This window comes from Bubalus kerabau, chromosome 9 (assembly GCF_029407905.1).
Source record: "Bubalus kerabau isolate K-KA32 ecotype Philippines breed swamp buffalo chromosome 9, PCC_UOA_SB_1v2, whole genome shotgun sequence".
Lineage (NCBI taxonomy): Eukaryota > Metazoa > Chordata > Mammalia > Artiodactyla > Bovidae > Bubalus > Bubalus kerabau.
Window position 1 is genome coordinate 20939321 of NC_073632.1, and position 16465 is coordinate 20955785.

The 16465-nt window shown below is 40.2% G+C and overlaps 1 protein-coding gene and 1 long non-coding RNA gene across 6 annotated transcripts in view; one reads left to right on the forward strand and one right to left on the reverse strand.

The window, feature by feature from the left end:
- LOC129619618 (uncharacterized) overlaps window positions 1-1824 on the forward strand; it is a 31678-nt gene extending 29854 nt beyond the window's left edge. Inside the window, exon 3 of the long non-coding RNA XR_008697962.1 lies at window positions 1541-1824. This is a non-coding gene — a long non-coding RNA (uncharacterized LOC129619618). The remainder of the gene's footprint in view (window positions 1-1540) is intronic.
- Window positions 1-16465, reverse strand: part of SLC17A5 (solute carrier family 17 member 5) — a 75438-nt gene that overhangs the window by 18858 nt on the left and 40115 nt on the right. For all 5 annotated transcript variants that reach the window (XM_055534809.1, XM_055534807.1, XM_055534808.1 and 2 more), the window contains 3 exons: window positions 11727-11885; window positions 6161-6293; window positions 4365-4512 (listed from right to left, as the gene is read on the reverse strand). In XM_055534809.1, coding sequence (XP_055390784.1) covers window positions 4365-4512; window positions 6161-6293; window positions 11727-11885 — 440 coding nt within the window. The remainder of the gene's footprint in view (window positions 1-4364; window positions 4513-6160; window positions 6294-11726; window positions 11886-16465) is intronic.

A 16465-nucleotide genomic window follows, 5' to 3' on the forward strand; every position in this document is an offset into this window, starting at 1 on the left:
GACTGAGACACACACCAATTTCCTCTTCCTGCCATGTAAATTCTTCTGTCAAGAACACTACTTCCTTTTTGCCTAACTTCTTGCTTATCCTTGAGGCTTTAGCTTAAATAAGTATCAGTTCCTCAGAGAGACCTTCCCTTGCTCCCTGATCTGCCTTATGCCCCCTATTATATTCTCTTACTTTCTCTTCAAAAAGTTAGTTTTTATTTGTTTCTTTCAAGAGTTCCACAGGCCAGGGCTGGGCTGTGTTGGCTGACACTTAGTAGGTAGGCATGTGATAAGTATTTGCTGAAAGAATGAATTAATAACTTATTACAATTATTTTTTATTGTTTCTTTCCCAAACTAGACTGATTGCCTTGTGAGCAGGAGCTGGGTTTTATTCTCTATAGTGCCATGTGGAGGGTTGAATGTACAACTGGTACTATATAGACATTTGTTGTACACACTAGAGGACTGGGCCAGCCCTGGGCCTCATGCTTGAAAGCACAGGGATATAAAGGATCCTTTAGATCCCTGAGGATCTAAAGATGCAGATTCTGGTTCACTAAGTCTGGAGAGATGCCTGAGAATCTGCATTTTGTACAAGCTCTCATGTAATGATGCCAGTGGTCCATGGACCACAGTCTGCATAGATAAGAATACTCTAAATCTTTCCTAGTTCTAACTTTCTATGATAAAACTATACACTGTATCAACTATACACTATATACACTGTATGTACAAACTATACAATGTATACCCTGCATGTACGAACTATGCACTATGTACCCTGCATGTACGAACTATGCACTGTAGTTTATAAAAACAATGTCACTCGTTTAACTTACTTCCAGGGAAATCCTTTCCAGATTCCTTTTCTAATCAATCGCATAAGGGAACATATTTCAGTCCTTTAATTATTGCTATGCCTCGAATCCTTTTCTGTAATGAGACTTAGTTTACTTTGTAAATACCATGTCCGCTTCAAGTCCCGAGCAGAGATGTGTTTAGGCCTTTGGGCTCCTGCTTAGGCCCTTCTGCTGAAAAGGCTTCTTACACCTTCACTCCTTCCATGTCAATGGGCTCTTAATTATTTCAGTTACATTTATATCCGATCTTTCAAATTGTCACTATATTTAACAGGGTTTTTCTTGAGGTTAATTTACTTTTCAAGCATTCTTCTCTTTCCTCACTATGTTAAGCTCCTTTAGTTTAGTTTTTTTTTTTAATTAAAAAATTTTTTTTTGGTTGCCCTGCACTGCACGTTGGATCTTATTAACAGCCCCCTTAACAGGGACTGAACTTGTGCACCCTGCACTAGAAGTGAGGAGCCTTAACCACTGGACCACTGGGGAATTCTAAAACTCCTTTAGTTCTAAACTCAACAACATGTATACTTAACATTTTCTAGCTTGTAAAGTTCACAAAATTCCTCCCCTGTTTCTCATAAGAAAGAGCATTAAAGCAAAGTGTTGACTGACACACAGTAAGGTCAATACACAAATAGGTTTTTAGAAAGGATTTTCACATGATACTGAATATGAAAATCTGTTTTGCAGGCTTCCCTGGTGGCTCAGTGGTAAAGAATCTGCCTGCCAACACAGGAGACACCGGTTTGATCCCTGCTCCTGGAAGATCCCAGTACCGGGAAGCAACTAAGCCCGTGCACCCCAACTATTATGCCTGCGCTATAAAGCCCAGGAGCTGCCAACTACTGAAGCCCACGTGCCCAAGAGCTTTGTTCTGCAGCAAGAGAATCCATCACGACGAGAAGCCTGCACACCGCGACTAGAGTAGGCCCCACTCGCCACAACTCGAGGAAAGGCCACACAGCAACAAAGCCCAGCACAGCCAAAAATAAATAAATAAATAAAAGAAAATAATAAAAAAAGAAAATCTGTTTTCCGTCTTCCATGTATGTAATTGATTGACAGCACTGCCGGGGGTCAACAGGACAGACCTGGGCCCTGAGCCTCACAGGTGACAGCACCAGAGCTTTTGCTTGGCTATCTTTTGTTTCAAATCGTTTCTTGGCCCAATACTCAAGTGTCACTCGTTTTCTTTCCTCGGTTCCCCACTGTTAAGGGTATGTAGCTGGAAGCTCCTATTTTTTTTTTTTTAGTATGATCATGTACATCAACCACTCAACTATGGACTGGGGGTGCTTCTCCTTGTGCAGAAGTTGTGATATGGAGATATAAGATGTCTCAGTCTGAGAAAGCTCCCAAACAGACTGGGGCGAGAAGAAAGAGAAGAGTTACATTCAGAAATAATGACAAAGTAAGCTATGATATCCAGCATAAAATTGTAAACTGAGAAAAGGAAGAGAAAAAAAAGCACAAGGGTCTGGAAAGGCTTAATGAAGAACTGGAATGTGAGCTGGGAAGGATTCATATGGATGGGGAGGAAAGGAAACGGACCAGTGGCTGAGAATGAATCCCAGTGGAAGGCATTGTGGAACAGCAGACAGGACTCTGCCTGGAGCCAGGCATACAAAGACTTGATCCTGTAGTGCCTTCTTGGACTTCTTATACAAAACAAGAGACTGGATTAGAATGATTTCAAAGGTCCACGCAAGTTCTATGAGCATCAGTTTATTGGTGCTTATCTAGAAGTATTTATTGAAGGGATGGGAGACTGAGGATTAATAGGAATAGGAAGATTCTGGGGTAGTCTAGGTGTGAAAAATTGGGGGTAAGGGGTAGGAGACTACTTGTCTTTTCTCTAAAAATAAATTCATATTCATTATTTTAAAAACATTAAGTGCACCGAATCCTCTTGGTTAAAATATTCACACAGTCCCCTCCTCTACCTTGTGTCAACTGGCACAAAAGAATTCTAGAAGAATGTGGCCCAAAGAATACTTCCAGAGAAATAGCTATTGAAAGAATTCTGGGCTTAAAAGTAGGATCCTAGGGGAAATTTTGCCTCTATCATGTATTAGCTGGGCGATACAAGATGAGTCACTTGACTTCTCTGAATCTGAGTTTTCTCAGTCGTAAAATAGGTCAAGAATTCCTTTCTCAAAGGAATGCTTTAAGGATCAAACAAGATAATGTTTGTGAAGAGGGTTTATATGCTATCAAGTACTAAACAAATATATTTGCACATAGGTAAGATGGACAGGGAGGCCTGGTGTGCTGCGATTCATGGGGTTGCAGAGTCCGGCACAACTGAGCGACTGAACTGAACTGAACTGAAGATCATAACTGGACAAACAACTTGGTCTGGTCTTGGGCATTCATCCAACCAACTGAATGCTCACCGTGGGCCAAGCTCCATGGTGAACCCTGAGAACGTTAAGACTCTGAAGAACTCTGCCTTCACTGAGGTCCTATTCTAGCTGGGTGGTGTATGTAATGTTTTTACAGAGGTGATGATAGTTAAACGTTTAAATTTAAAAACAACTTCATGCTTTAATTATTATGTAAACTGAAACTTTGTTTAAAGATTTAAGTCAGTCTTAGGGCAGTCAAATTCATAGACACAAGAAAAGAGTAGAAGGGCAGTTGCCAGGGAGCGGGGGTGAGGGAGGAAGAATGGGAGTTGGTGTTTAATGGGTCCAGGGTTTCAGCTTGGGAAGACAAAAAAAAAAAGAGTTCCAGAACGCGCTTCCCTGGTGGTTCTGTGGTAAAGAACCTGCCTGCCAATGCAGGACACGTGGGTTCGATTCCTGGTCCAGGAAGATCCCGTGTGCCTCGGGGCAGTTGAGTCCGTGTGCCACAACTGCTGAGCCAGCACGCACCCTAGAGCCCTTGTTCCACAAGAGAAGCCAATGCAACGAGAAGCCAGCATGCTGCAACTAGAGAGCAGAACTTGCCCTCCTCAACTAGAACAAAGCCTGAGCAGCAATGAAGAACCAGAATGACTAAATAAAGAAATAAATATTTTTAAAAAATAAGAAAAAAAAAAAGAGTTCTTGAAAGAATCATGTTGATGGTTGCACAACAGTGTGAATGGATGCACTTAATGAAGGGATAATTAGGAAATGTGGGATGGACATGTACGCTCTGCTATATTTAAAATGGATAACCAACAAGGACCTACTCTGTAGCACAAGGAACTCTGCTCAATGTTATTTGGAAGCCTGGGTAGGAGGGGGTTTGGGGGGAGAATAGATACATGTATATATTTGGCTGAGTCCCTTTGCTGTTCACCTGAAACTTTCATGACATTTTTAATTGGCTGTATCCCAGTACAAAATTAAAAGTCCAAAAATAAATAAATAAATAAAAATACATTAGAACTTCTAAGATATTTTAAAAATGGTATCAATAGTAAAGTTTAGGTTATGCATAATTCACTCAATTAATGATTAATAATGATTAATAATTTAAATAATAACTTAAAGCTAATCTGAACCAATCTTAAATCAGTACTCACGAAGGAGCAATGTCCAGATGGTTAATGCTAAATCCAGAAGAGCAAAAGCCTCCCAGTGTTGTTGATATGGTTAGGAATGCGACAGCCAAGGAATAATCACAGCCTATAAATCCTGCAGCGACCAGGAATATCGCAGGTCCAATCATCCCTGGAGTTAAAACGTTATAGAAAGAAAAAAACAAGCCCCAGCATTAGTATTTGCTTGCTGTTTAATATAGCATAAATTTGAGATTTGATATTACTGCCACCTACTGTAGAAACATTGTACTGCCTGGAAGACTCAGCTTCAATTATAGTTTCATAAATAAAGGAAATCAGTCGTGAATATTCATTGGAAGGACTGATGCTGAAGCTGAAACTCCAATACTTTGGCCACCTGATGCGAAGAACCGACTCATTTGAAAAGACCCTGATGCTGGAAAGATTGAAGGCAGGAGGAGAAGGGGATGACAGAGGATGAGATAGTTGGATGTCATAACTGACGCAATGGACATGAATTTGTGCAAGCTCCAGGAGTTGGTGATGGACAGGGAAGCCTGGCATGCTGCAGTCCATGGGGTTGCAAAGAGTCAGACACGACTGACTGAGCGACTGAACTGAACTGAACTGAAATAAAAAGTGCTGGAAAATATATAGGATTAATGCAACTATTATAAAAGTTAAAAAATCTCTTTATGCAAGGTTATTAAATTTACATGTGACCAGGACTCAGCTAAAGTTCTACAATGTTTGAGAAAAGAGCAAGAGAATGACTAAAACATATGGTTCCAGAGAGAGGCAACAGTTGATACAGAATATGATTCAAAATTCACATAACCAAAGAAGGTAAACTAATAAGCTTTGTTAGATAAGGTTAGGAAAATACTCCATCTAGGTTTTGACAACTGAAAGCGGTACGCAGAGTTTATTATAGGCAGTTAAGCTCCAGTACTCTTGCCTGGAAAATCCCATGGACCGAGGAGCCTGGTAGGCTGCGGTCCATGGGGTCGCTAGGAGTCGGCCAGGACTGAATGGCTTCACTTTCACTTTTCACTTTCATGCATTGGAGAAGGAAATGGCAACCCACTCCAGTGTTCTTGCCTGGAGAATCCCAGGGACGGGGGAGCCTGGTGGGCTGCCGTCTATGGGGTCGCACAGACTCGGACACGACTGAAGCAACTTAGCAGTAGAAGAAGCAGTAAACGTAACATAAAAGTAATATAGGAAGGGATGTAACGAGCAGCTGCTGTGTTTTCTGTGCCTATAGCAGGGCCATTCAGTAACTCTCTGTGATGATGGAAATGCTGTATTTGTAGATACTGGAACCAAGGAACTTAGTAGTTGTCTTACATCGTTTTAAAATTCACTTTTCTGAAATCGGAGTCTGAAACATGATTATTTAAGGTTCCTTTGAGTTCTTTGATTTATGGGTCCTCATTTGCTATAATGATGCTAGTATATATTTTTGATTGAAATTTAAAATAGAAAAGGGATGGAGACTGTCTTATTTTCATTGCAAACTTAGAGTTGAAAACAAAATGATTTATAAAAATTCTGGGGAAGATATTTAACAAAGCAAGCCTTTTTTTTTTTTTATAGCTGTAAGAGTATGGTAGAGATAATAGGATATTATAAATCTTAATCCTCAAAATGTATCATTCAAAAAGAACCATCTTATACAGACATGTACTATGTGTGTTAAAATATATTGTTTTGATATGTGAACAAATAACTAATATTATCACTTTTACTTTGCCTTTCAACATAAACACATTAAATAATTGTAAACCAAAACAACATGATTCATTTTTACCTACCTATAAGGCTAAAAACTCTTCGAACCCATAGAGTTGAAAAATTCCATCTTGCCCTTAAATTGTCAGCAGCTTGACCAGACAGGATCATACATAACCAACAGCCTAAATAAGGGACTGCAGATAAAAACCCATTCTGGAAGGAATAAGAAGATCCAGGATTAGTTATGGAGGGAAAAAGAACCAAAATAACACACACACACACACACACACATATACACATACCCCTACCACCACATGAAAGCAAATACATAGCAGTATTCTGCTAATTTTTACATAATACAGTAAACAAGTTTGGTTTTTAGAAGGATTCCGGGATTCAGCTCAATGCAGTCCCGGAGAGCCTGTCTCACAGGGAACCAGAACTCCCCGTAGTCTAGTCTGCTTAGGGTGATCTTGAATGCTATTTTGGGATTTGGGCTCTAGCTTCAGTGAGAGGATGTCTTCCAATTAGCCTAGGCTTTCCCCCATAGGACAGTCTTAATTTATTTATTTTGAAAACATTTTTTAATTATAAAATAAAATTCAGAGAAAATCACATAAGTCAAATGCACAGCTTAATGAATTATTTTAAAGTGAGCACCATCCAGATGCTGTTAGAAACTGCTCGCTTCCGGCTTCTTGCTTGAGGATGCCCAGACCTACTTCAGCTGCATCAGTGCCGGGCGCTGATGAAGGTGAAGTGACAGCAGAGGAGCCCAGGGCTGCTGGTACCCACCCCCCACCGCCCCCCACCCCCTCCAGGGTGATGAGGATGCATGGAGGAAGTAGATGAGGAGTTTCTCATCAGACTTTGTGCCCTCTGTATCGTGTCCCCATGATTCCCCTGGCAGTGGCCCCAGTGGCCCTGGCCCACCCAGCTCCCTCTGCTGATGTCTAGTGGTTTTATTTCTGTCCTTCTGTCTAAGGCAGGATACAAGGGCATCAAGCTCTATTCCTTTCCACGTCTGACATGGGGTTTGAATGTTGTGTGTTGTCTCTTTTAGAAGGGAAGTTTGGGGGAGAATAGATACATGTATATGTTTGGCTGAGTTCCTTTGCTGTTCACCTGAAACTATCACAAGATTGTCTGTTAATTGGTTATACCCCAATACAAAGTAAAAAGTTAAAAAGAGAACACTTTTTAGTCTGAGAGAGATGGGTACACCTGTTAGAGATGTACAAACACAAAAAAGGTAGAAAGATATTTTATCACTGATATTAAAATCTGGCAATAATAATTGTTTTTCCAAGAAAAACAATTATTATTATTCTTATATTTTGATTTGCTCTGTAGTTGGTTCTGGATTTTTGTTTCTTTTTTCTCTGCTGCTATAGTTATTGATTTTATTATTTTATTACTAATTAATTTATTATTTTATTATTACTATGAACTCTCTTTAACCTTTTGAGAAATATTTTTTATTTACTTTTTTATTTATTAAAATTGTTTTAACTGGAGGATAATTAGTTTACAATATTGTGATGGTTTCTGGCACAGTTCAACATGAATCGGCCATAGGTATACATGTGGCCGCCCCATCCTGGTAATAATTTTACCTAATAAATAAATTCTATTTGTCTAATAAACAAATCCCATCTAGCAAATAAATACATTCCATCTAATAAAACCGGTAATAATTCTATCTAAGCATCATTAATGGAATAGATCAGCAAAATTTGTTCATATTTTAAATATAAGTGTGCTTAAGAAAAGATTTACTTTTTTATCACCATTTGTGATCTATTTTCAGATGTTGTATGCTTCTAGTTCCACTTCTTTTTTCTGGTATTGAGTAATTTCTTCTTTACCTTTATTCCATTTAGAATTCTGCAGAGTGGGGGACTTCCCCGGCGGTTCAGTGGCTAAGACTCCAGCTCCAGTGCGAGGGGCCCAGGGTCCGACCTCTGCCGGGGAACTAGACCCCACATGCCACAGCTGACAGCTCAGCGCCGCAGCCAAGGCCCAGTCCAGCCAAGTCATAAGTAAATAAGCGGCGCTAAAAGCAAAAGGAATTCTGCAGCGCGACCGCATCTATGGTTTGTGGCACAACCTTTCACGTGAATAACTGTAGCAAATGGAGAGGAGAATTTTCTGATCTTGGCCTTGTCCTCTGCTGGGCTAAGACCAACAATAGCTAGTTACTGAATGTTTCCACTTAGAATTCCAGTGGTAAAAACTCCCCTAACAACCTAAAACTGCTAAAATCTTCAACATTTATACCACATGTATATGTCCATGGGTGTCTTCCATAGTTACTAAGCATTCTGTTCAAGGATATAGTCCCTCGTATTCATTTATTTAAAAAATTGATTCCAAAATGTTAATATTCAAAATAGGCCAACAGATACTGCTTCAACTCTGAGTTGTAAGAAATAGGGACACTAGGAAAAAATGAGGAAAAAGTACAAGTGATGATAACTAATAAAACTAAACATATAACAAAGCAAGCTTATAACAAATGATCAGATCTTTAAACTTTGTAATTAATGAGATTATAATTTTAAATACAATGCATCTCAAATCAAGCTTTATTTTGAACAAAGGCTGTTTCATGAATGTAGTATGCTGATTTTTCAAGGAAAAAACCATTAAAAAAGAGGCTTCTATATAATAAGAGAATCATTTTCAAACTCTATTCACATTTCTTTTAATTTTGATCCAAAAAGAAAATGCCTTTTTCTTTTTTTGGTTTGTTTTATTTTGGTATGAAAATGCCAAGAAAAAAGATTCTAGTTTTAAAGTCTTTCATTACAGAACTAAAAAAATATTAATGAAAAATAAATGAAGGCAATTAAGTACATATACTAATCAACATGCAGAAAACTAAGATCATGGCATTTAGTCCCATCACTTCATGGGAAGTAGATGGGGAAACAGTGGAAACAGTGTCAGACTTTATTTTGGGGGCTCCAAAATCACTGCAGATGGTGACTGCAGCCATGAAATTAAAAGACGCTTACTCCTTGGAAGGAAAGTTATGACCAATCTAGATAGCATATTGAAAAGCAGAGACATTACTTTGCCAACAAAGGTCTGTCTAGTCACGTCTATGGTTTTTCCAGTGGTCATGTATGGATGTGAGAGTTGGACTGTGAAGAAAGCTGAGCACCGAAGAATTGATGCTTTTGAACTGTGGTGTTGGAGAAGACTCTTGAGAGTCCCTTGGACTGCAAGGAGATCCAACCAGTCCATTATTAAGGAGATCAGCCCTGGGATTTCTTTGGAGGGAATGATGCTAAAGCTGAAACTCCAGTACTTTGGCCACCTCATGCAAAGAGTTGAGTCATTGGAAAAGACCCTGATGCTGGGAGGGATTGGGGGCAGGAGGAGAAGGGGACGACAGAGGATGAGATGGCTGGACGGCATCACTGACTCAATGGACATGAGTCTGAGTGAACTCTGGGAGTTGGTGATGGACAGGGAGGCCTGGCATGCTGCGATTCATGGGGTCGCAAAGAGTCAGACACGACTGAGTGACTGAACTGAACTAATTACCAGTCAGCTATTGATACTGCATTCTTTTTATAGTTCTCCTGGGAAAATTTCAAAAAGAAGCATCAAGTGGAATGATCCTTAAATTTGCATGCAATCTGTCACTACGGTAGGGGACTACAGTCAAGCTCTGTTAACGGAGAGCTTAGGGAAAATGAGGTTGCTTGCAACAAATCCATCCCAAGCTATGGGTAAAGCCTCAGTTCAGTTTAACTTCTGTTAATGCAATTGGTGGATATATTTCAGTATAATGGATTTTGTTTTTCAAAAGTAGCCGGAGGAGTTCTTTACAGCTTAGCTGTCTAGGTCAAGTTTAAGGTTGGGTCATGTGGATGGCCAACATTTTCAGTATGCTTTGGAAGTGAGGTGACTGAAAGGTTCGCTTTAACAGTGTTGATAGCTTTAGGTCCATGTAACCACTGCAGTTGTGCCGTCAGCCTTACTGCCTTTACATTCACCACTCAGGCTGCTACTTTTTCTTCCAGGGTTTCCACTCTGGCTCAGTAATAGTTCTTGGGGGAATATACCATATTTTATTTATCTGTTTATCAGCTGATACCATTTGGGTTGCTTCCACCTCTTGGTTATTATGAATAATAATGTTATAAGCTTTTGTGTACATGTACATGTTTTTGCGTGCACATATGTTTTCAGTTCTTTTGGGTATAGACTCAGAAATGGAATTATTGGGTCATAATAACTTTATGTTTAACTTTTAGATGAACTGCCAAACTGTTTTCCATGGTAGCTACACTTCACATCCTACCAGCAATGTATGAAGGATCCGTTTCCTCTGCATCCTTACCAACACTTGTTATTTTATTTTTTTTGATTCTAATAGGCGTGAAGTGGCATCTCATTATGGTTCTGAGTTCCATTTCTGTATTGAGTAATAGTGTTGAGCATCTTTACATGGGCTTATTGGTCATTTTCATATTTTCTTTGGAGAAAAGTCTATTTAAATCCTTTGCCCATTAAAAAAATTGAGTTATTTATCTTTTTATTATTGAGTTGTATAAATTCTTTACATATTTGGAATACTTAATCCTTATCAAGTATATGATTTGCAAATATTTTCTCCCATTCAGTGGGTTTTCATTCTTGATAATATCCTTTGAGGCACAAAAGGTTTCAATTCTGATGAAGCCCAACTTCTCAGTTTTTTCTTTCGGTCATGTGTGCTTTTGGGGTCATATGTGAGAAGTTGTCCAGTGCCAGGTCACAAAGATGTATACTTCTAAGAGTTTTATCATTTTAACTCCTAACATTTATGCCTTTGATTCATCCTTCATTTGAAGACAAAAAACACTACCAAGTTTTCTTACAAACCATGCCTCTTTCTCTTTATGCTTTTCTTCAATTTCTTTAGAGACAAAATCCATCAACACAGAGATAATAGGAATTGTCTCCATTTGATGAGATCAGAAGGAATTGACAGTTTTAGGGAGATATGTCTTATACAGCTTTACAACTATAGCTCTGCCAATGCCTGGATAGCACTACAGAGCAGCCTCTGCACAATAACCTTGTGTCTTCCAACACCCCACTCGGCTGCCAGCAGAGTCCTGCCACCATCCCTTTTACAAGGGAATACAGTATCACCTGCAGGGCTACCCTGGTGGCTCAGACGGTAAAGAATCTGCCTGCAACGCAGGAGACCAGGGTTTGATCCTTGGGTCAGGAAGATCCCCTCTAGAAGGGAATGGCTACTCACTCCAGTATTCTCACCTGGAGAATTCCATGGACAGAGGAGCCTGGTGGGCTACAATCCATAGGGTCATAAAGAGTCAGACACAACTGAGCGACTAACATACACATACACACACACACAGTACTACCTGTATTTGTCATCTGAGATCCTGGCATGTTACTGGGCACTAGTGAGATCTTCACAATTAAAGGGGATACTAGCCATGATACCCTGAATCAAGAGTTAACACACACAGAGCAAAGGAACAAGCAAGGCTAAAAAGAGAAGTCTTTAGAATTTAGGATACCAAAGTAAAATGGAAGATGCAAAATAACTGAGTTTCACATAGATAGGAACAAATTCTGTATATTCTCTGTAAGAAGTAGATGCTTATTTTTTCTTACCTCTTGAATATTGAACCTTAGGACTTCCTTCATGTAAGTAGGCAATAAGGTCAATAAAGTATAAAAAGTCCAGTTGTAAGAAAAATGTGCAACTACAATAGCCCAAAGCGGCAGTGATTTCAGCATGGGTATCCATGGCACTGACTTCTGTGAAGAGAGCTAGAAAACAAACAAACAAACACCAGGTGTAATTGGGATAAGCTACAGCTATGTTTGGGCTTCCCTGGTAGCTCAGCTGGTAAAGAATCTGCCTGCAATGCAAGAGACCCCAGTTCGATCCTTGGGTTGGGAAGATCCCCCAGAGAAGGGATAGGCTATCCACTCCAGTATTCTTGGCCTTCCCTGGTGGCTCAGATGGTAAAGAATCTGCTTGTAATGTGGGAGATCTGGGTTTGATACCTGGGTCAGGAAGATCCCTTGGAGGAGGGCATGGCAACCCACTCCAGTATTCTTGCCTGGAGAATCCCCGCAGGCAGAGGAGCCTGGTGGGCTACAGTCCATGGGGTCTCAAAGGGTAGGACATAACTAAGTACAGCACAGGACAGCTACGTTTAAATCTGTATCTTATTAGCTAAAATTTCATCTAGAACACATTATCAATCTTGGCTAGTAAATCTTAGATTTCTGAAACAACTCTTTAAAAATATTAAATAGCAATAGAAACTCCATGATTCAGATTAGAAGGAAAAAAAACAGAAATAATCTTAGAGCTCAAAGGTCACACTAAAAATGCCTTATAAGTGTCAGAAGTCCCCTTAAGTATTAATTTCTCCACCTTAAAAAGAAAGGACAGTTTAATAATCAAATTCAGAGGCTGATATAAGGGCCAAAGTAAGAGACTGGAAGTCCTATTAGAATTCATATTTCATTCTCCAATCTTTATTCAATTACAGTGATTTATAAGAACTGTGCAATAAAAGGTTTTTTATGTAGCCATCTGGAGTAATGGTCTTCAAAGCAGGGTATAAACATCCCAGGGGTCGCAAGATGATCCTCCACAGCGTGGAAAGGCATACTATACCTATCTATACTCACTATACTCATTTTAAAACAAGAAATTAAGCTGTATTCATATTTAACAAATAGGTTGGCCCTGGGATACGTCAGATAATCACATATTGTCTGATTTCCCCAATCAAAAGGGGTTTAATGGCGTCCTTACTTGTTGGTCTGCCCTTGGTGTGGTATTACAGCATGCTTTAGGTTATACCTGCCTTTCAGAATGGATTTATGGGTTTCATTAGCCAGTTTTAACGAAAACAAATCTACAGAATTAACAAGGACTGACTTCCCTGGTGGCTCAGACGGTAAAGCGTCTGTCTGCAATGTGGGAGACCCGGGTTCGATCCCTGGGTTGGGAAGATCCCCTGGAGAAGGAAATGGCAATCCACTCCAGGACTATTGCCTGGAAAATCCCATGGACAGAGGAGCCTGGTAGGCTACTGCCCATGGGGTCGCAAAGAGTCGGACACGACTGAGTGACTTCACTTTCCCTTTCCCTGGTGGTTTAGTGGTTAAGCATCTGCCTGTCAATCCAGTGACCCGGGTTCGATCCCTGGCCAGGGAAGATTCTGCAGGCTGCAGGGTGGCTAAGCCCACTTGCCACAACTACTGAGCCCACACACCTAGAGCTCAGGCTCTGCAACGAGAGAAGCCACCGCAATGAGAAGCCTGTGCACCACACCTAGAGAGCAGCGCCTGCTGGCCGCAACTGGAGAAAGTCCACACGCACCAAGGAAGACCCAGCGAAGACAAAAAAAAAAAGTCTTCAAAAGATTCATCTGGAGAAGGTAGACAGAAGTCTAATAACATAAGCACAAGTGAATGCTAAGAAAATAGTAGAGTTGACACTTTTCTTCATGAGCCCTTTGTCAGCTACCATATCAAACAAAATGATGGCAGGCTCATCAATACTCCGTATTCAAACACACTATTCCCATTAAACAATGTATTATTATTAATTTTTAAGTGACAAAAGGCTTTTCCTATTAAAATTCAAAATTTATGTATATATTGTTTATTTCATCTTACCCATCCTTTAAAGAGTCTGTCTTTATGTAAATTTTATAATGTATGAAAGTACAGAAGTGCATACAGATAACCATAAAAATATGCATATGCTCAGATTGTTACCCCTGACACTGTATTTTTTAAAAATATATTTATTTACTTGGCTGTACCAGGTCTTAGTTGCGGCACTTGGGATCTTCAGTTGTGGCAATGTGGCATCTAGTTCCCTGAGCAGGGATCGAACCTGGGCCTCCTGCATTGGGAGTACAGAGTCTTAGCCACTGGACCACCAGGTAAGTACCCCCACTTTACAGACACATGATTAAGTAAAGCCTGGAGACCACTGGTCTGAGAAATCAGTTCCTTACATTTCCTGTATACTGAGACTCTGCTCTGTCTTCTTCAAAAGCTGGAGCAATCTATGTTTTCACCTCTAGGGTGCACTATTATTTCAAAAAGGGGAAGAACCAGTATTACTTCGGGTCTTTTTTTCTAGGGACTTTTGATCTGATTTGGTAGATATACTCTTGTGATTCCCCCCATGTATCAAAGATGTAGGGGATATGGGGGAAGAGAAAGAGAGGGGACAGTTATTCTTATATAGCAGGGTTCTTGATTCCAGCTACACTTCAGAATCACCTTTGGCACTTCAAGATTACAGTTGGCTGTGTTCTACCCCAGACTTGCTGATTCAAAGCCAAAGTCAAACTTCTGAGTGAAGGGCCAATGTGTATATTTTAAAAGGCTTCCCTGGTGATTCTACACAGCAGTGGTTCTCAAACTTTGCTGCACGTTAGAATCACCAGGCGAGCTAAAAAAACCCCCCAGAGCCAAAATCACACCTGAGACCAATTAAATCAGGTTGGGAGGTGGGTGGGAGATGGGTAGGAGGTAGGTGGCCATATTTTTGAAAGATGCACGGATGATTTCAAAGTGTAGCAAACTTTGGGATCCACTGTTGTAGTAATTGGGGCTTCCCCGGGTGGCACTAGGGGTAAAGAATCCACCTGCCAATGCAGGAGATGAAAGAGACTCTGGTTCTATTCCTGGGTTAAGAAGATTCTCTGGAGAAGGAAATGGCAACCTACGCAGCATTCTTGCCTGGAGAATCCCATGGACAGAGGAGCCAGGCGGGCTACAGTCCATGGGGTTGCAAAGAGCTGGACACGACTGAGCATAACACAGCAGCAGTTGTCGTAACTAAAGAATTCTGCAGCCACCCCCCTGCTGCACTGAGCCCTAATCACCCCTTGCTCGAAAATCTTAGGACAAAGAGGAAGCAAAAAACCAGTCTAGAGAATTTAGCATTTAAAGGAATTTGGAATATAGCTCTTTTTACACGGCTTTGAAACTCACAAAAGAAATGAAATCATACTTCTTTGTTGAAAAATATGAGTCTAAATGTATCTGATCTAAATAGCTGAAATATATCTGATATAAAATATGTAATAATTTTAAGACATGTTTATGACTATGTATTTACACTTACTGATGGTGATGTTTTAGAAGAGTATAGGGCTCTGATAATAGCTTCTGTAGCTTTTCACCAGTATTTAGGCATAATCTTGCTTATATTAATATAAATGAAGGAAAATTGAAGCAAACTGAGCCATACCAGAATATTTTCACAGTCTAACAATTGAATTTTCTATAATCTGAGTTTTTTGGAGAATCACTCAACCATGAGCACCTATACGTGGAGAATGATGTCAGCAAGATGGCCAAATAATATGCCCCTTATTGGTATCCACTGTCCCCCAGCCCCAACAACAATCTGGCATCCATCCACAGACAAAAGTGCTTTTCTGGGGGCAGTGGGATATACAAACATATGCCAAGGGACCCAGTAAGAGTTTTGCATGCCTGTGCATTGGGTAAAAGACATAAGGATCTTGGTCCCAGCTGTGAACCCTGAGGTAACTTGTCAACCAGCTTCAGCCTTTCTTGGCTGTGGTCTGGGAACCCTTGGAAAATAACTGTCTTAGATAGTTAGCTTTAGACAAGGAAATCCTGGCATTTGTGACAACACATATGGACCCTGAGGGCATTATGCTAAGTGAAATAAGTTATACAGAGAAAGACAAATACCGTGTAACATGTGGAATAGAGACCAAGCTCTGCAACAAGGGAAGCCACCACAATAAGCCTGTACGCTGCAACGAAGAGTAGCCCCCATTCGCCACAATTGGAGAAAGCCCGCATGCCACAACAAAGACCTGGTGCGGTCAAAAATTAAATAAATACATAAATTCAAAAAGTCAAAACTCATGGAAACAGAGAATAAAATGGTGGTGGCCAGGGGCTGGAGAGAGGGGGAAACTCATCTTCCAGTTACAAGATGAGCAGCTGCTACGGTCTAATGTCAGCATGGCGACGATAGCTAGCACTACTCTATCATGTACTTGAAAGCTGCTAAGGAAGTAGATCTTAAGTGTTCTCACCACAAAAAAGAAATGGTAATCCACTGAGATGATGGAGGTGTTAACTAACCCCACCGTGGGCATCATTTTGTAACACGTGCTTGTGTGTGTTAGTCTCTTGGTCGTATCCGACTCTTCGCGACGCCATACACAGTAGCCCGCCAGGTTCCTCTGGAATTCTCCAGGCAAGAATACTGGAGTGGGTTGCTGTTCCTTTCTCCAATTTTGTAATTAAGTATATCAAATCATCATGGTGTACATCTTAAACAAACATACATAATGTCAATTATATCTTAATAAAGTGTGGTG